This window comes from Pteropus alecto, unplaced genomic scaffold (assembly GCF_000325575.1).
Source record: "Pteropus alecto unplaced genomic scaffold, ASM32557v1 scaffold103, whole genome shotgun sequence".
Classification (NCBI taxonomy): Eukaryota; Metazoa; Chordata; class Mammalia; order Chiroptera; family Pteropodidae; genus Pteropus; species Pteropus alecto.
The window spans coordinates 13,234,988-13,249,826 of NW_006436288.1; the positions used below are offsets into that span (position 1 = coordinate 13,234,988).

At 36.3% G+C, this 14,839-nt stretch overlaps 1 protein-coding gene and 1 long non-coding RNA gene across 4 annotated transcripts in view; one reads left to right on the forward strand and one right to left on the reverse strand.

Moving 5' to 3' along the window:
• The window catches only part of IPO8 (importin 8), a 55,102-nt gene extending 42,024 nt beyond the window's left edge, over positions 1-13,078 (reverse strand). Inside the window, exons 1-4 of one of the 3 annotated variants that reach the window (XM_006912719.3) lie at positions 12,835-13,078; positions 7,898-7,979; positions 2,623-2,779; positions 10-168 (exon numbers count right to left, since the gene is read on the reverse strand). In XM_006912719.3, coding sequence (XP_006912781.1) covers positions 10-168; positions 2,623-2,779; positions 7,898-7,979; positions 12,835-12,918 — 482 coding nt within the window. In that variant the 5' untranslated portion in view covers positions 12,919-13,078. Of the gene's footprint in view, positions 1-9; positions 169-2,622; positions 2,780-7,897; positions 7,980-12,834 lie in introns of those variants that run through there. The other 2 variants (XM_025047345.1, XM_025047346.1) reach the window with 2 other exon arrangements.
• Positions 9,159-14,839, forward strand: part of LOC107195740 — a 38,412-nt gene continuing 32,731 nt past the window's right edge. Inside the window, exon 1 of the long non-coding RNA XR_001516965.2 lies at positions 9,159-12,655. This is a non-coding gene — a long non-coding RNA (uncharacterized LOC107195740). The remainder of the gene's footprint in view (positions 12,656-14,839) is intronic.

Here is a 14,839-nt window from a genome sequence, read left to right on the forward strand (position 1 = left end):
CCAACTTACTCATATGTCTTCACTAGCTGATACAAACACAATAAACTGCCGAGCCAGCTTCCACTGCTCTGTGATTGCAAGTAATAGTCTATCTTGTCGACAACTGCTGGCCAGTGACCAGGAAAATCATATTTAATGATGGCACGGAGACACATTGTTAACTGGACTCTATAAGGGAGAAGAAAAAGTCCACAATCTAAGTAATTATAAATATCAGGTTTCAAAGACCTCTAATATTTTACATAAAATCACTCTAACTCCTCTTTGCCTACATTATTCAGTTATATACCTGAGGTGGGAGGACAAAGAGCAATCTTGTAAAGAAAACCTTCAATGGCTCAACTTACTGAAAATAAAGAAAACAAGTAATTTCTTAAAATAAATAAAACTTTTCAAATGGTCTTATCCTAAATACAGCTTTGAGAAAAAATTAATTTAAAAAATTCGTAAAAAGTTTTTTATAAAAGACAATGAATCCACTTCAGCTTTGCAAAATTTCCCAGCCTTTTGTATTTTGGTTATTATATCCTAAGGGGGAAACAAAACAAAACAAAGTATTGTATCATTTCAACTAGACAAACAGCTTAAAAATGGTCAGAATAAGTAAAACAAAGGCCTACATAATGGTAGGAAGCATCTCTGTGAGCCAAAACCTTGAACCATCCATTATTAGTTAACAGCCAACACAGTATACTGCACCTATCAAAGCTTCCTGAGATACTAAATTTTGTTTTTGAGTATCAAACACACGCTGGCAATTCCTAAAGAGGAAATCTAATAGCTATTTCCAAAAATATACAGAAAAAAGGCATGGGAAAACAGAAAAAGAGGAATCCCTTTAATAAAACTGCAAAGTTAAATAATAAAAGACGTGATGTCTTAACACTTAGGCCAATAATCACTTTCTCAACAGGATCTCAACTGTAATTGTCATTGAAAAGAAAATAAGGAAAAAAATTTCTCTTCTACAAATTATCAATATGGCCTTACATGATCATTTGCAAATGGTTAGAAAGTGTACTTAGCTAATTAGGATTCCACAATGGAAAAAAAAATTTTTTAAGTGTGTGTCACGTGAGTTGAACAGCCAATGACTTGGATTCACTGAAATGAAACAAATAAAATGTCCTTTTCCTTATGTTACCAATTCTATTTGAAAGTTTTCCTTTGCAATACTCTTAAATAAACTTCGAGAATGTTTCTTCAAGAGTGATTACAGTTAAGCCTTCAAGACATAAAAGCAAAGCCACAAAGAACTATCTCATAAAGATAAAGCTCTCACCAGCGGGCCGTTCCTAAACAACCAGTAGGTCACATTTGCATGCAATAAAACTAAAACTTTTCTGTTTTTAAAAGTTATTTATTTTATTTTTATTTTTTGGTGGATCTCAAGAGAGTTTTTAAAATTTCATCTTCAGGTTGACCCACCCAATCCTTTCTCATTCCAACCAAGCAAACGATGGCTATGAATGCCCATCCTTTCATACATTACTGTGTAGAAGCACTGCACGATTCAGAGAGATCTGAAAATGTAGAGATTTTGACAAGAAATAGATAGATGATGGTACCATAGGGAAGTCACTGCCAGGTTGACATTTGGGCAACCAATGAGAATAATGATAATTTTCTTGAATAAGTACACCTATTTTCTCCTTTTCACTGACAAAATAACTACACAAAGAGGAGTTCGATGTTTGTTCTCCTTCCTCACTGTTCCCCTCACAATTTCTTCCGTTTCTCCTTCTTACGTCATAATGTACATTGGACACCCAGAGAACAAGTTCTATCTCTTGACATTAAACAATTTCATTCTCCTACCTATTTTATCTATTTCCCTTCTCTATTTTCAAAAGAAACCTAATTATGATAGCTCATGTTGAAAAAAATTTACTTCTATTTTAAAACTGAAAATTTTTATGACTCTATAGCCGTGCTATCCAATAGACAGGGCAGCTACTAGCCACATGTGCACACTTTAATCAAAATTAAATTTAAAATTCAGCTCCTCAGTTACACTAGCCACATTTCCCGTACTCAACAGCCATGTATGCCACATGGCTAACTACTGGACAGTGCGGATACAGAAGACTTCCATCAGCGCAGAAAGTTCTATTGGATAGTGCAACTTTAGAGCACCTAATCTAAACTTGAAAAAACAGAGACAGTTCTTCTAGTTTATACCTACTCTATCCTGTCTTCTCCAAAGGAAAAGATACTTAGTTCATAAAAATGAATAAAAGATAGGTAAAATCTTAAGAAAAGTGGTAGGTTAAATCTCCTATAAGTCAATTTCTAGGTCTGGAAAAAGAAAGCACACAGTAAAATAAAAAGTCAAGAGATTATAACTAAGAACATAAGTTATTTAAATAGCTAGAATTTATATAATTTTAGTTAAGTATAATTTTTGCCATATATAACTTTTTGTGGCAACTTAAAGCAACTAAATCTTCCAAAATATTGCAAACAATTATAAATGCAAAGGCAAATAAGTAAAACAATAGTGAGTGCCATCTTCATTACTTTACCTCTTTAAAATAACAAATTGGAGGCTAATGATTAAATCCAACCTCCCCCCGCCATCCATATATTTTGTGCTTCCTATTAATCATATAGGTATTGTACCTCACTAAATCTGGAGACCGAATTATTCCTTCCACAATGTTATCACGTATTTGCTGGCGATCATTTTCATGAATGTTGAATGGAAATATTGCTTCTCCCGGTGGAGGTTCTCGATCTGGCCAGTACTGTGTCACCATGTTTTTCAAGTAAATGGCAGCTAAATTAGAGGGGGAAAAAAATGCTAATGTAGCAGTATCAAAAAGATAGCTTTAATTCGGCTTTACAGAGCACGAAAAGCTAAACCTGTCAATCTTAAACATGATACCCAGCAAAAATGGAAAATCTTACAGTTATAAATAGCCAAGTGGGGAAAGGAAAATGGATAATTTAGTTTCTCTTCAGCTAGTAAAGAAAGTCTAGGCAGAAAACATTTCATTAAATCAATCTCCAGAGTTTACACGAGAGAAAAATGATCTAGGAATCAAGTATGTATCCTTAGACTAAATACAAGGTGGTCTAAATAAAACCCTACTAAATGTACTTGGAGATCATAAGAGTCACAATGTTCATAATGCCTAATTCTGAGTTGACAAATAGCTGAATTTCTACTGTCCTTCACGTAGCTTGCTTTTCTGGTTTTTCTTTCACTGGCTACTATCCTGCACTCTGAAATATTTATGCTTTTTATAGTATTGGTAATTTTTACCTAACACTTTTGAAATACTTATTACTTATAAATATAAGAAGAGAAAAGGACATCAGCTTTCAAATATTTTTATAAAATCTCAAGAAGTTTCTTATCTATTTATTTCTATCAAATACATAATCAATGATTTTGTTCCCATTCTTTTTAACTCGCGTCAACATTTAATAAAAGGTTTCTGAAAAAACTAAGCTGACATACTGCTACAGGGTTTTGATAGGGAATCTGAGGCTTTCTAAGCATCCCAGCTGAACACTGAACATGTGTATTCTTATATATACCTAATAGATAAGAACAAAGAGATGTGATTTACAAAGCATTTTAACTTCCCTTAAGTTTCTCCTCTCCCTTCTTTGCCCACCCAACTCTCCCTGCATTCTAATTTTAACATAAAACTAAAGTGGCTCCTAAAAACATTAACAGAAAATAAACCAACATGTTCTACATTGGCTACTATGCAACAGAAATTTAATAGAATTATAAACTTGACATTCTATAAGCTACTCTTTCATTAGTTTTGATTCAACAAAGGTCTAAGAGAGAGAGACAGAGAGACGGACAGACAGATGGACAGACAGACAGACAGATAGACGGACAGACAGGCAGGCAGAGACAGGGATTGGAATTTTGTCTAATTTGTTTTTAATTTAGACCACACAGGCTCTGTATTAAATACCATCTTTTATCCCAGTACATTTATATTATATAACAGTGACTGGCAATAAAAATGTATAGACTTACAATATGAATAAATGATCTAAGAATCTGTCAACAGTTCAGACTGATTTCATGAGATTAATCTTTACAATAAGAAAAAGCAACTTTATTATACACAAAAGCATTTTAATCCCTATAGAACTAGTCTTGAAAATTAAAAGTAAACTTCAGACAGCAAAGATACAGACATGGTAAAAGCACAGACTTACTTATAATTCAATCATTAAATGCTGTTAATTTTATAACTAAAAAATATTTTTATTATGGGGCACTATACAAGATGGCCTATATAAAAGGCACACCGACTAATTTGTATATGTTGAAGTAAATCTGTAATTAGTTAAAATAAAATTTAACTTAATGTAATAATTTGAAAAGAGAATATTACACTTAGAGATAACCATGGATTGCTAAGGATAATGAAAGAAAAATACCAAATTTAATTGAGACTCTATCAATAATCTAAAAACCACCCTTTAATCATTTAATTCAGGTATCTATTTAACCATTTGCAAAGCCAAGAAATAAAATACAAATATTATCTTAATCCAGTCATGAAGAAATAAAGTATTAAACTTTTTTTCCTGCAAAATCCACTTATTGTTTCAAATATCTTAAGTTTGAAATTAACTTTCTAAAACATACAGACACTGCTCTCCATCTCAAGCACAATGAAGAGCCACTTAAGTTCTATGCCCTTGACCCAGAGCCACAACCACGTAGGTCAACTGGGTTTTCCTAACCTCAAAGTGGAAAAAATGGGTCCTATTATAAACTCAGTGAAGGAGATGCTGTGCTTTCTGAGTTGATGTTTCTAAGCTTCTCCCTTTTTCATCATATTGGTAGCCCTTCTCTCTTATTCTTACTTGAATTTGTCAAGCGTAGGAAATCAGACAGCAATATATGTATATTATATCAAAACAAGTTTTAAAAGATTCTGAATAAGACCCAAGGAGCTTTCTACAAATATGACACATGAGTTTTAATAAAAGAGCTTCCTGAAGTGCTTCTGGACTGATCAGAGTTCTTTCTGTTTATTGCTAAGTTCTGTACTCTAGAATGCTAATTAACTTTGACAAATAAATAACCTATGAATAACAACTACAAACTGAATTTTTGTATCCTCTCCCTATCCATCTTTCAAAAATACATACCAAAAAAAGGATAACAAAAAGCAGGCAACATAGAGAAAACAGAAACCATGCTTTTTTTCAAATGATGATTCTACATCAGTCATCAGCAATGACTTCTTCAGATGTAATACCCCTTAACTACCACTTTTAAATCCAAACTACTCTTCTGCTCACAGAAACTCTAAAATGTACTAAATAAAGTACATTTCTAAACCTAAATTTACATATATTAGAGTGTCTCTTCCCTTCAGTGGTAAGGAGTAAAATAACTGGAAACAAAGTCACTTGAGAGATTCCTGATCATAACTACCCTACATTTAAGATGGAATCCCTTCTCTGCACATTGTATGATACTAATGTTAGTAAACTTATCAATACCATAAAAGGAAAACAGTAGAGCAAACATCCAAACTTATTTTGTTTTGCTTGCCAAGAACAATTTTTTTTCCATTTCTTCACAGTGAGAAATGTCATTAATGAGCTTGCTTGATTGTAGCAAGAATATCTCAGAATTGCTCACATAAAAAATCAATAACTTAATATTTTGCAGAATTTTATGTCTTTCCAGTTAATATTAGCATAATAATTTACACCATTATACAGGCTAATTTTTTTATATATAAAAGATCATCATTCTTTTTTGAATGTCATACTAAAGGGATAAATTATCTGTCTGGGTGTCACCATAAGATTCTTATGGGACATCCTTGTTTTTAAATAATAGATTAAATAAGAGAAAATTTATAAATGGCACTTAAATTTAGGATAATGTAGAATTTTACACAGTGTATTTCAAACTCTATGATACTATAGATGCTCTAAGATAGAAGTTGTCCTAATAAATTAGAAAATGATCAACCACCAAGATAAACTCTGTCCTGTGACAGATTTGAAATCTACATAAATTATAAAGAAAAAAATTGCCTTTAAATGCAGTTCATATTTTATATCAAACCTTAGTTACCTAAGTTATTAAGATTCAAAGTTGTACAGATCTGGTTGTGATATGAGGAGCCTAACATTCTAATGCACTGTTGATAGAAAAAGCAAGCAAAAGCAACTTGGTGATCAGATTCAAAATTCTAAATGATAATATCATTAATATCCATTGATCTAGCATTTCCATTTCTTATAATTTATTCTATAAAAATATTCCCACAAATATCCAGAGATATATGTCTAAGGATACTCATTTTAGCATTGTCTGCATCAATGATAACAAAAAGCGACAATAAAGGAAATATCCATTAATATCAAATTGTTTAAATAAACTATGGTAGTTCTATACAAAGAAATACTGAACAATTATTATAAAGAGTAAAGTATATGCACATGCACTGACATGGCGCAATCTCCCAAGGGTACATGGCTAAATAAAAAAGGAAATGATAAAAAAGCATGTGTAATATAAACTGTTTTTTGTCACATTTTAAAGCCCACGTCTATAGAAAAAAAAAATTGGAGAACCATGCACCAATCTAATGTAAAAATGCTGTGTTTTTGCAATGTTTATGTTATATAAAGAAAACATATTAGTTTAATAAATTGCTTTAAGATCTTTAAAAATACGACTTCCACAAAACTTCACAGGAACTTCGTAATGGCCCTATAAACACTTAGGTTATTAAAATAGGTTCCATTTAGCAAAATGTGGTTTAAGAACAGCCTATTTTATAAACCAAAGATTAAGTAAAATTGAAAGCAATGATTTCAAAAGACTTACACAGAAGTTGTATAAACCTTATTAAAGTAAAAAAATATTCCAATGTGAATGTTTTTCAGAGGTTCTTCTAATCATAAGCACAAAGGGTTCTTTCAGGAAATCATACATATTATTATAACTATTTCCCCAAAGCTTGATGATTCCTTACATTTTTTATTGTTTTGTTCAACTAAAATTAAATATTTTTATCAGCACATAGAGTATGATCCCATTTCTATAAAGCTGTTTATCTATCCTCTACCCAAACACATGCAAAGACTAATGTTTACCTAATGTGAATGATAGTCATTTCTGAGTGATGAATGTTGAGTAGTTTTTTTGCTTTCCTCTTGGTATTCTTCTATATCGCCCAAATTATTTATAATGAGTATATGTCACAAACATAATTTAAAAAGTCTTTTTAAATATATATTTTTTTAATTAGCTATTATCATTTCCCTTGAAGTTATTATCTTTTCAGGACTCAGGATACTCCAAGGCTTTCTCCATTTTTTTACTTTTTGGGCTCTAATGACTAGTTCATTAAAAAAGCAAACACAAACAACAACCACCACCAAATGACCAATATACAACATTATGGAACTACCATAAGGTCTCACTGACTTAAAAGTAAGTTTCATGTTTAAAACAAAAGTCCCGCTCCCCAATCATACAGTTAGGGACATCCGTGCAATACATTACCTATATGATCCGACACATGAATGGAGCTCAGATCCACATGTATAAATTTACGGTATTAATCTCTGGGCCCAAAAGCTAACCACCAGGAATCATAAAAAAATTAGGGCAATTAAGCTATCAAAATCGAGAAATCTAAGGGGAAAAATGACAAAGTTACAGAGGCAAAGAATTGGTAGGTGGAGGAAGAAGAGGCAAGAAAAAGCTAGGGGAGTTTTAAGAGCTCAGTATCGACCTCTAAGTTTCCAGAGAGAAAGTGATTTTTTAAGCTATTAGAAATATTTGTTTCCTATTTTTTTAAGCAATCACAAATATTTAGAATAAAATCTCACTTCTACTTCCACCATAAATATATTTATAAAGGCTAAAAAACCAACTCACCTGCCTGGCGTACTGGGAATTCCACATGGTCAGAGACTATAATCCGAAGCAAACTGGGGGCAAAATTGATAATCTTGTAGGACTGAAATTACAAAAAAAATTTATAAAATAGGGCAATATCAATGAAAATTAGTACCTGTTACCATATATACCACTGTAAGTAAAAGAAAAACTTTTAAAGTGAGAGAAGCTCTCCAAGGTAAAACAAAGATTATTAAAATACTTCATATCAAAAAATATTATTTAGCATTGATGAATATAAGAATATGAACATTTTATTTTTTTTATATATATATATGGTCAAAATGCTCTCCAGAAAGGGTGTAGCAATTTACACTCTCAATAGTAGTATATGAGTGTGTCCATCCATCTAGTATAGGGATTAGCATTATCATTCCTTCAAATTTTTAAAACCCTATTCATATTTTAAATTACATTTCCTAAAGGTTGAATTTTTTCCTGTTTGTTGGCTACTTGTTTTTTCCTACAAATTTCTTATTCTCTTTATCCTTCTGTACATGGAATATTTGCTTTAGTCTTAATAAATTCTAAGAACTATTTCTGAATTTACAATCTCACCTTTTTATTCGACCTATCTATTGCAAGTGTTTTTTCCCAGATTATCTATGCTTCGATTTTGTTTATGGTATTTTTGACAAAGAGAAAAACATGTGCTACAGAAAACAGAAGATCTGATACAGGAAAATAGACAAAATAACATTAAATAGCTATGTATGAGCTATGGAGAGGAACCAGCCCAGATTGGAACAGTGTTGAGAGCTGTCATCAGCAGCTGCCCTCTGGTGCTGGAGCATCTTTTAAACCTAACAAATGTCCTGTGTTGACAAAGTGCCTGCTGCCTGGGTCATTTCACCCCACAGAAATGTCTACTTTGACCTACTCCTGAGTTCAGCTATGATGACTTTAGAAGAACAAAAATATACATTCCTTCTGACCATATTCCACCAGATGTCTACTACCTAGACCGTATTAACAGAGCTTATACTTGGCCTTGCCCACTGACATTTCCAGAAAAGACTCGTAAATTCTCAGCAAGGCTAAAAGTCAGACAAATGACACAGAGAGTCTATTCAAGAACCCACAAGCCTGGTTCTATGGTGGCATCCCTTTCGATACACCACTAGGTTTATGCATACCATTTAATTTTTTAATTTAAGTAGGAAAGATGTTTCCTACTTATTTATAACAGCATTTATTAAAATAAATCTTTGACTAAAATTTTTGGAGAAAACTAGCAGGTTTAAAATATTGATCCTTTCCAGCCAAGAACATCGTGCTTTCCAAACCTTTCTGTATCTTTCAGTAAAATTTTGAATTATCTTATTAATTTTTCTTCCTTTTATCCTGTATAAACCTCGGAATCTTAAATCTGTTGTATATGAAGTAAATTCTTTTGTCCACAATTGAAACAACCAGAATTTTAAAAGAAAAATTTCTTTTAACACCAGTTTACAGAAGTCAAAATTAATACAGATTTAGCCCAATCTCCAACAATTTCCACATTTGCATTATTATAACTCTTGTTTGTAACTTCTGAAATACTGGAAGATCTTGTAGTGAATCAAAGATTAAAATACCTACATAGTTCAGTTCTAATCTATATAATTTTATTCTTTTAAAAATCTACACATTACGTACAAAACAACCTTTACACTTAGATTAATGCTACTTATATGAAAGTAGTTATTGGGGAAACTACTTTTATTTCAACACTGTTGCCATTGTACACATTTTGGAACTCCTCTTTTTGCAACTGTTTGCTAATTCAAAGACCTTCTGCAACTTTTCGTCTTCTCCTTTCAGCCTTGACTCAATCTATGTAAACTTAGCCAGTTAAAACATACAATGGTAAATTCAGATGTATTCTCATACTACTTAACTCACAAATATTTATCCAATTTCTTTTTCCACTTTGGGCTTCACGTTTCTAAGAAAAATAATAAGACATTTCTCAATGACTTCTTGAAGATATTTACTTTGTATCTAGGAAGTTTTCTTAAAGACCTTAATTGCTTAGCTAAATTCTGCATTTTATGAGAACTCATTTAAAGCAAAGACCTATGTTTCCCATTCTCTGCCTCTCTGCCCCCTCAACATTAACTTTTCTAGTCCTCCAACACGCCAAGTTAAGGGTCTCTACTGAACCTACCCTTCCCTCTGTTCCTCTCCCAGTTCTCCACTTCGTTCACTCCTTCACAACACCTAGGTCTCTACTCATTGTCATTCCTCAGAGAATGATCATGCTATACATACATCCCAACAAACTCTAAGGCTTCAAATCTCTGTATAGCAGTCATGATCTGAAATTATATTATTTACTTGTCTGCATCCCCCACTAGAATGTAAGCTCTATGAGAGCAGAGTCTTATACTAGTATCTGCAATATAACATAAACATGTTATTCACATAAGTGAACTCTCTCAAAGGGCAATAGAAATGATACCTACAGATACATGGAAAAGCAGGGATTCTAGAGCTTGGCAATGAAAGCACATATCCTTATTTCCCTGTTGAGGTCATGTGGAGAATGATTTATTAAAAGACGACACATTTCTAGATGAGTTACTGGAGCAAGATATCTACCCATTCCTACCTCCCTATGCTGCTGCTAAAGGGAATTCTGGGGCTCTATACCAAGAGGAATGCGCACAGAATGCATTCTTAATATCCTGAGATAAAAATGAAAATGCATTTTCCCACAGAAACAACATCGCAAATAGCAATCAAGGAACTAGTCACTGGTAATGGAAATTATGATGGCCCCAGAATAATATAGTTCCAAATAAGGCTGTTATATTTTGAAGATGCCTAGTCTTCTAAATGGAAACTAACAAATAATCAGTACACTGTAGAAACTACTCCCATTTTCTATGCAGAACATATTTGCTGAGGAGGGACCTAGACTAAAAGAAATGAGCTTGCCCCTAATCACTTATGGTAAATTATCCACCTGTTTATTTACCCAACAAAGCAGAATGGTAAAAGTAAAATAAGCATACAAAACCTAACATTATAACCATGTTTTCCTACAAGGTTGTGTGGCATACTTTAGTCTTCTACTTACAGACAAGTCAAAAAACTACTTAGTGAGAGCATATTACAATCCAAAGCACTATACAAAATACAATTGCTATATGAGTAGCATAGCAATAAGCTACTTTTAGAAGCTGCAGAGGAAATTGTGGTCTGTGATGACCTAGGGGAATATGGGGCAGGGAAAAGTGAGAATGAAATGGATTTGGATTGAAATACCATGAAGAAAAAGATAGAATTGGGTTCTAAATGTCTCTTCTAGTTCTTCAGGCTCTCCCATCTCTCTTTTCCACTTCTATAAAGTCAATTGCACTTACATATTGATGAATCAGAAATAAAGAAAGGGTAGGCTAACAGGCAGGAAAGTATAGCATGGTATCAAAGATCCGATCCCTATTGACGTTATCAAAGTAACATCTGGCCTCATTGTGAGGAGAGGGAGTAGCTGACAGGCCAACTCCCCTGTTCATACTAGTAGATTGCAAGTTCAGCTCTTGTTTTGTTCCTCCTAACCAACCCCTGGATTACTACTTTTCTAGCCAATCAACAAATAGTACTTCTACTATGCAAAGACTTGGACAGGTACTGATTTTAACTTTCTCCTATTCTGAGTAAGAGTCCTTTTCTTTTCGAGGCACCAGTACATTTCCTTTGGGCTTCCCTTCAACTCAACCTTCACCCATGAGTCAGTGTTTTCACTCTCCCTTTTATCTTTTGGAAATCCTGGACTCACGCTTACTCCAAGCTCCACCCAGATTTCCCATTAGAGTCATCCCTTTCAAAGAGTCCCCAGGCATACCTGCACTTGAAAGCCAACTCCAGCTAGAGAATATCTTAGTCAACTACAGAAACGTTCACTTAGGACAGTCGTTCTCACACTACAGGAAGCACAGAATCACCTAGCTAGCTAATTAAAACACACTCTCCAAGTTCCTGACTTCTTAAGTCTAGAGTAAAACCCCATAATTTGCATTTCCAACAAGTTCCCAGGTGATGTTGACGCTGCTCATCCCGGGCAACACTTTGAGAACCACTAATTTAGGAGTATTCCTTTATATTTTAAGGATTATCACGACCTCAAACAGCTGTCATTCTATCCTGGGGCTAGACCTTAATAGGTACTTTTTAGTGAAAAGTCTATGATTAATTCTTACAGGTGAAGAGGAAAAAATAAGCTAGAGTGTGAGATCATTAAAATTTGGGAATGTCGGTAGTATCGCTGGAACCAGGTCAAGGCTAGTTAGTAAGAATCGAGGACGGGGGAATAAAAGAAAGTCTTACATATTTTGGCGCTTATTAGAAATCCCTCCAAACAAGTATTATTCGACGTGTCTTTTGTAAAGCAGTCCCACCATGAAAACTGCCTACTCTTCCCATAGCACTCTCCCGACAGCATTTCCCAGCGCTCCAACAAAACTCTGCCAATCAGTGTCAAAACAGCCCTGCCAGCCCCACAGAAGCAGGCAATGGGCAGGGTTTCCCAGAGCAACACCTAAAAAGGGCTGGGTCTGGAGAAAAGCTGAACTCAGATTCGAATTTTAAGTGAATTTTCCTACCCGCGCCCCCAAGTCAGCGTACTTCAAGAAATCTCACCCTGAAAACACTGGCAAAGGTTGCTAAAGCCGCTTTTTGCGGACCAAGCCGGCTCAACAAGCTGCACTGGGGAAGGAAAACGACATGAAAAGATGCAAAGGCGGCCAACAGGTGCGAGGGCTGTTCAGGAAAGATCCCGGGAGCGCCGCCAGGCTGGGGCGGGGGCGGGGGGCGCCCCGGGCCGAGAGCAGCGCCGGGCTCGGAGCCCCGGTGGGGGTGGCGATCAGGGGCGCCGAGGAGGGACAGCCCGGGCAGCCGGAGGCAGGGGACGCCGCGGGCCTGCTCCTCACCTGGTTGAGCTCATTCTCGGCTGCAATCCGCAGCTTCGGGTCGATGGTGCCCTTCAGCGCTTGGATGATTCGGTTGAGGTCCATCTCCCCGGGTGGGGGCTCCGCGGCCCCCGGACCAGTAGGCCAGACTGCAGCTTGAGTTTTCCTTTCGACCCTCTCAGCCTCCTTCTCCGTGACCCCCGGACTACCTCACTCCCCACTCCCCGCCACCGTCGCCACCTGCAGCCACTTGCTGCGCCACTCTGACTCCGCGCCCCCTGTCCTCCCTTTCCACCCCCCCACAACTCGCTCTCCATTCACCCTTTTACGACAGCCGGTGGGAGGCGGGAGAAGTCAGAGAGGAAACGGCGCTTCCTTTACGGCGGCCGCTTCCCCCGAGCGTAAGGCTGGGCGGGCGCCCCCCAGCGGCCGGCGCGCGTACCGCGTCTTGGCCTCGGAGCAGGGCTCGGCCCGCTGCCTCCCGCAGGCGGCCGCCATGCCGTGTGCTGAAAACGGCCCCGGCAGCTGGGGAAGCGACCTGGCGGCGGGGCTCTCCCCAGCTGCTTCCAAATGAAACAGATGCAGACGGGACGGCCCTTTCTGGTAGTCCTAGAACTGTGTGGGCATCACAACGGAGCCTGTTCCGTGGCAGACTTGTGGGGACCATGCGATCCATCCCACAAGAGGACGGGGTTCCCTCGGTCTATGGGAGCCATCATTCATTCATTCATTCACTCATGCATTGAACATTTGCTAAACGTGTTTTTGAGCCAGAGTACTGAAATATTTAGGTACCACATTACAAGATGAATTTGATGGGGCTTACTACGATGGAACTTACAATCTGACAGAAGAGACAAATGTAAACATATAAACAGATAAAATATATTTACGGAGTAATTCTGGAAATACAGATCTTAGAGAAACTAACAACATGCCTGAGAGTTTCTGAAAATTTTCTGGACCGTCTCAGAAAAGTAGTACTGTTTCCACTCACTATGGCCACATCTGGCCTGGCAATTTCAATGGTATAAAAATATTAAGGAGCTTCTTCTTTCTGAGGTTAACCCAGAACGGGGAGTCTAATTACGCTTAGTAAATAATAAATGACGGTGGGCAAAATACATCTGAGGGGTTGTGACCTTTCCAGAAGCAGATAATTTAGACTGGTTCAATTAATTGAGTTCAATCAATTGGGTAGAATATTTGTGGCAGAAAACCTGGCTACCTGAAAGCTTTCCATCCCCTCTGCAGAGGCTGTAAATGGGACAATGCCCCTTAGTTGGGTGCAAAAGTATCTAGCAATATGTCTCTGATTGCTTCCAGTTTTGCCCTTCTTTAATTTATTCTCCACATTGCCATCAGAGTAATGTTTCTTAAGGGTTAATACAGTCGTGTGCCTTCCTTGATGATTTTCCACCAATTTCAAGATAAAATACAAACTCAGTACTCCACGGTCTTAGAAAACATAATGCCTTTCATCTCGATGCTATTTCATTAACCCACTCTCTTGGACCTCTTGATAATCTAAAACTCCTTGACCTCTGAAGTCTTAATTCCAATATCCTCTTTTCAAGTTAAGATCTATTCTTCTCCCTCTCCCTCAATAATTCTACACCTATTTTCCAACTCAATCATTTTCCAGTTCTCCTCAGTCTATTTCTGACTACATATCCTTCTTTGCTATTAAACTCCAAATTCATTTCTCAGATCTACCTTTGACGCACTGTGCAAATTGATGCCACTACAAATGTGTGTTTTCTCAGGCTCAACAATCCTATTCCTTGTCTTTGATCACCACCATCTTCTATTCCTTCAGCAACTGTCCCAACACTCAAAACTCTTTTCAAACTCCCTACCCCTCCTCACAGAGCCCTTCAAAGATGAGCAAAGCCATCGGGCTCAACTCACTCAAACACAAATTCATCTTTGTTTACCCTTCTTCACCTCCTATCCTCCCATCTGAACCCAACCCTCTCCCATCTCCTCTGGAACCTTGCTCCATAATATCTCTTCTTGCTTCTAT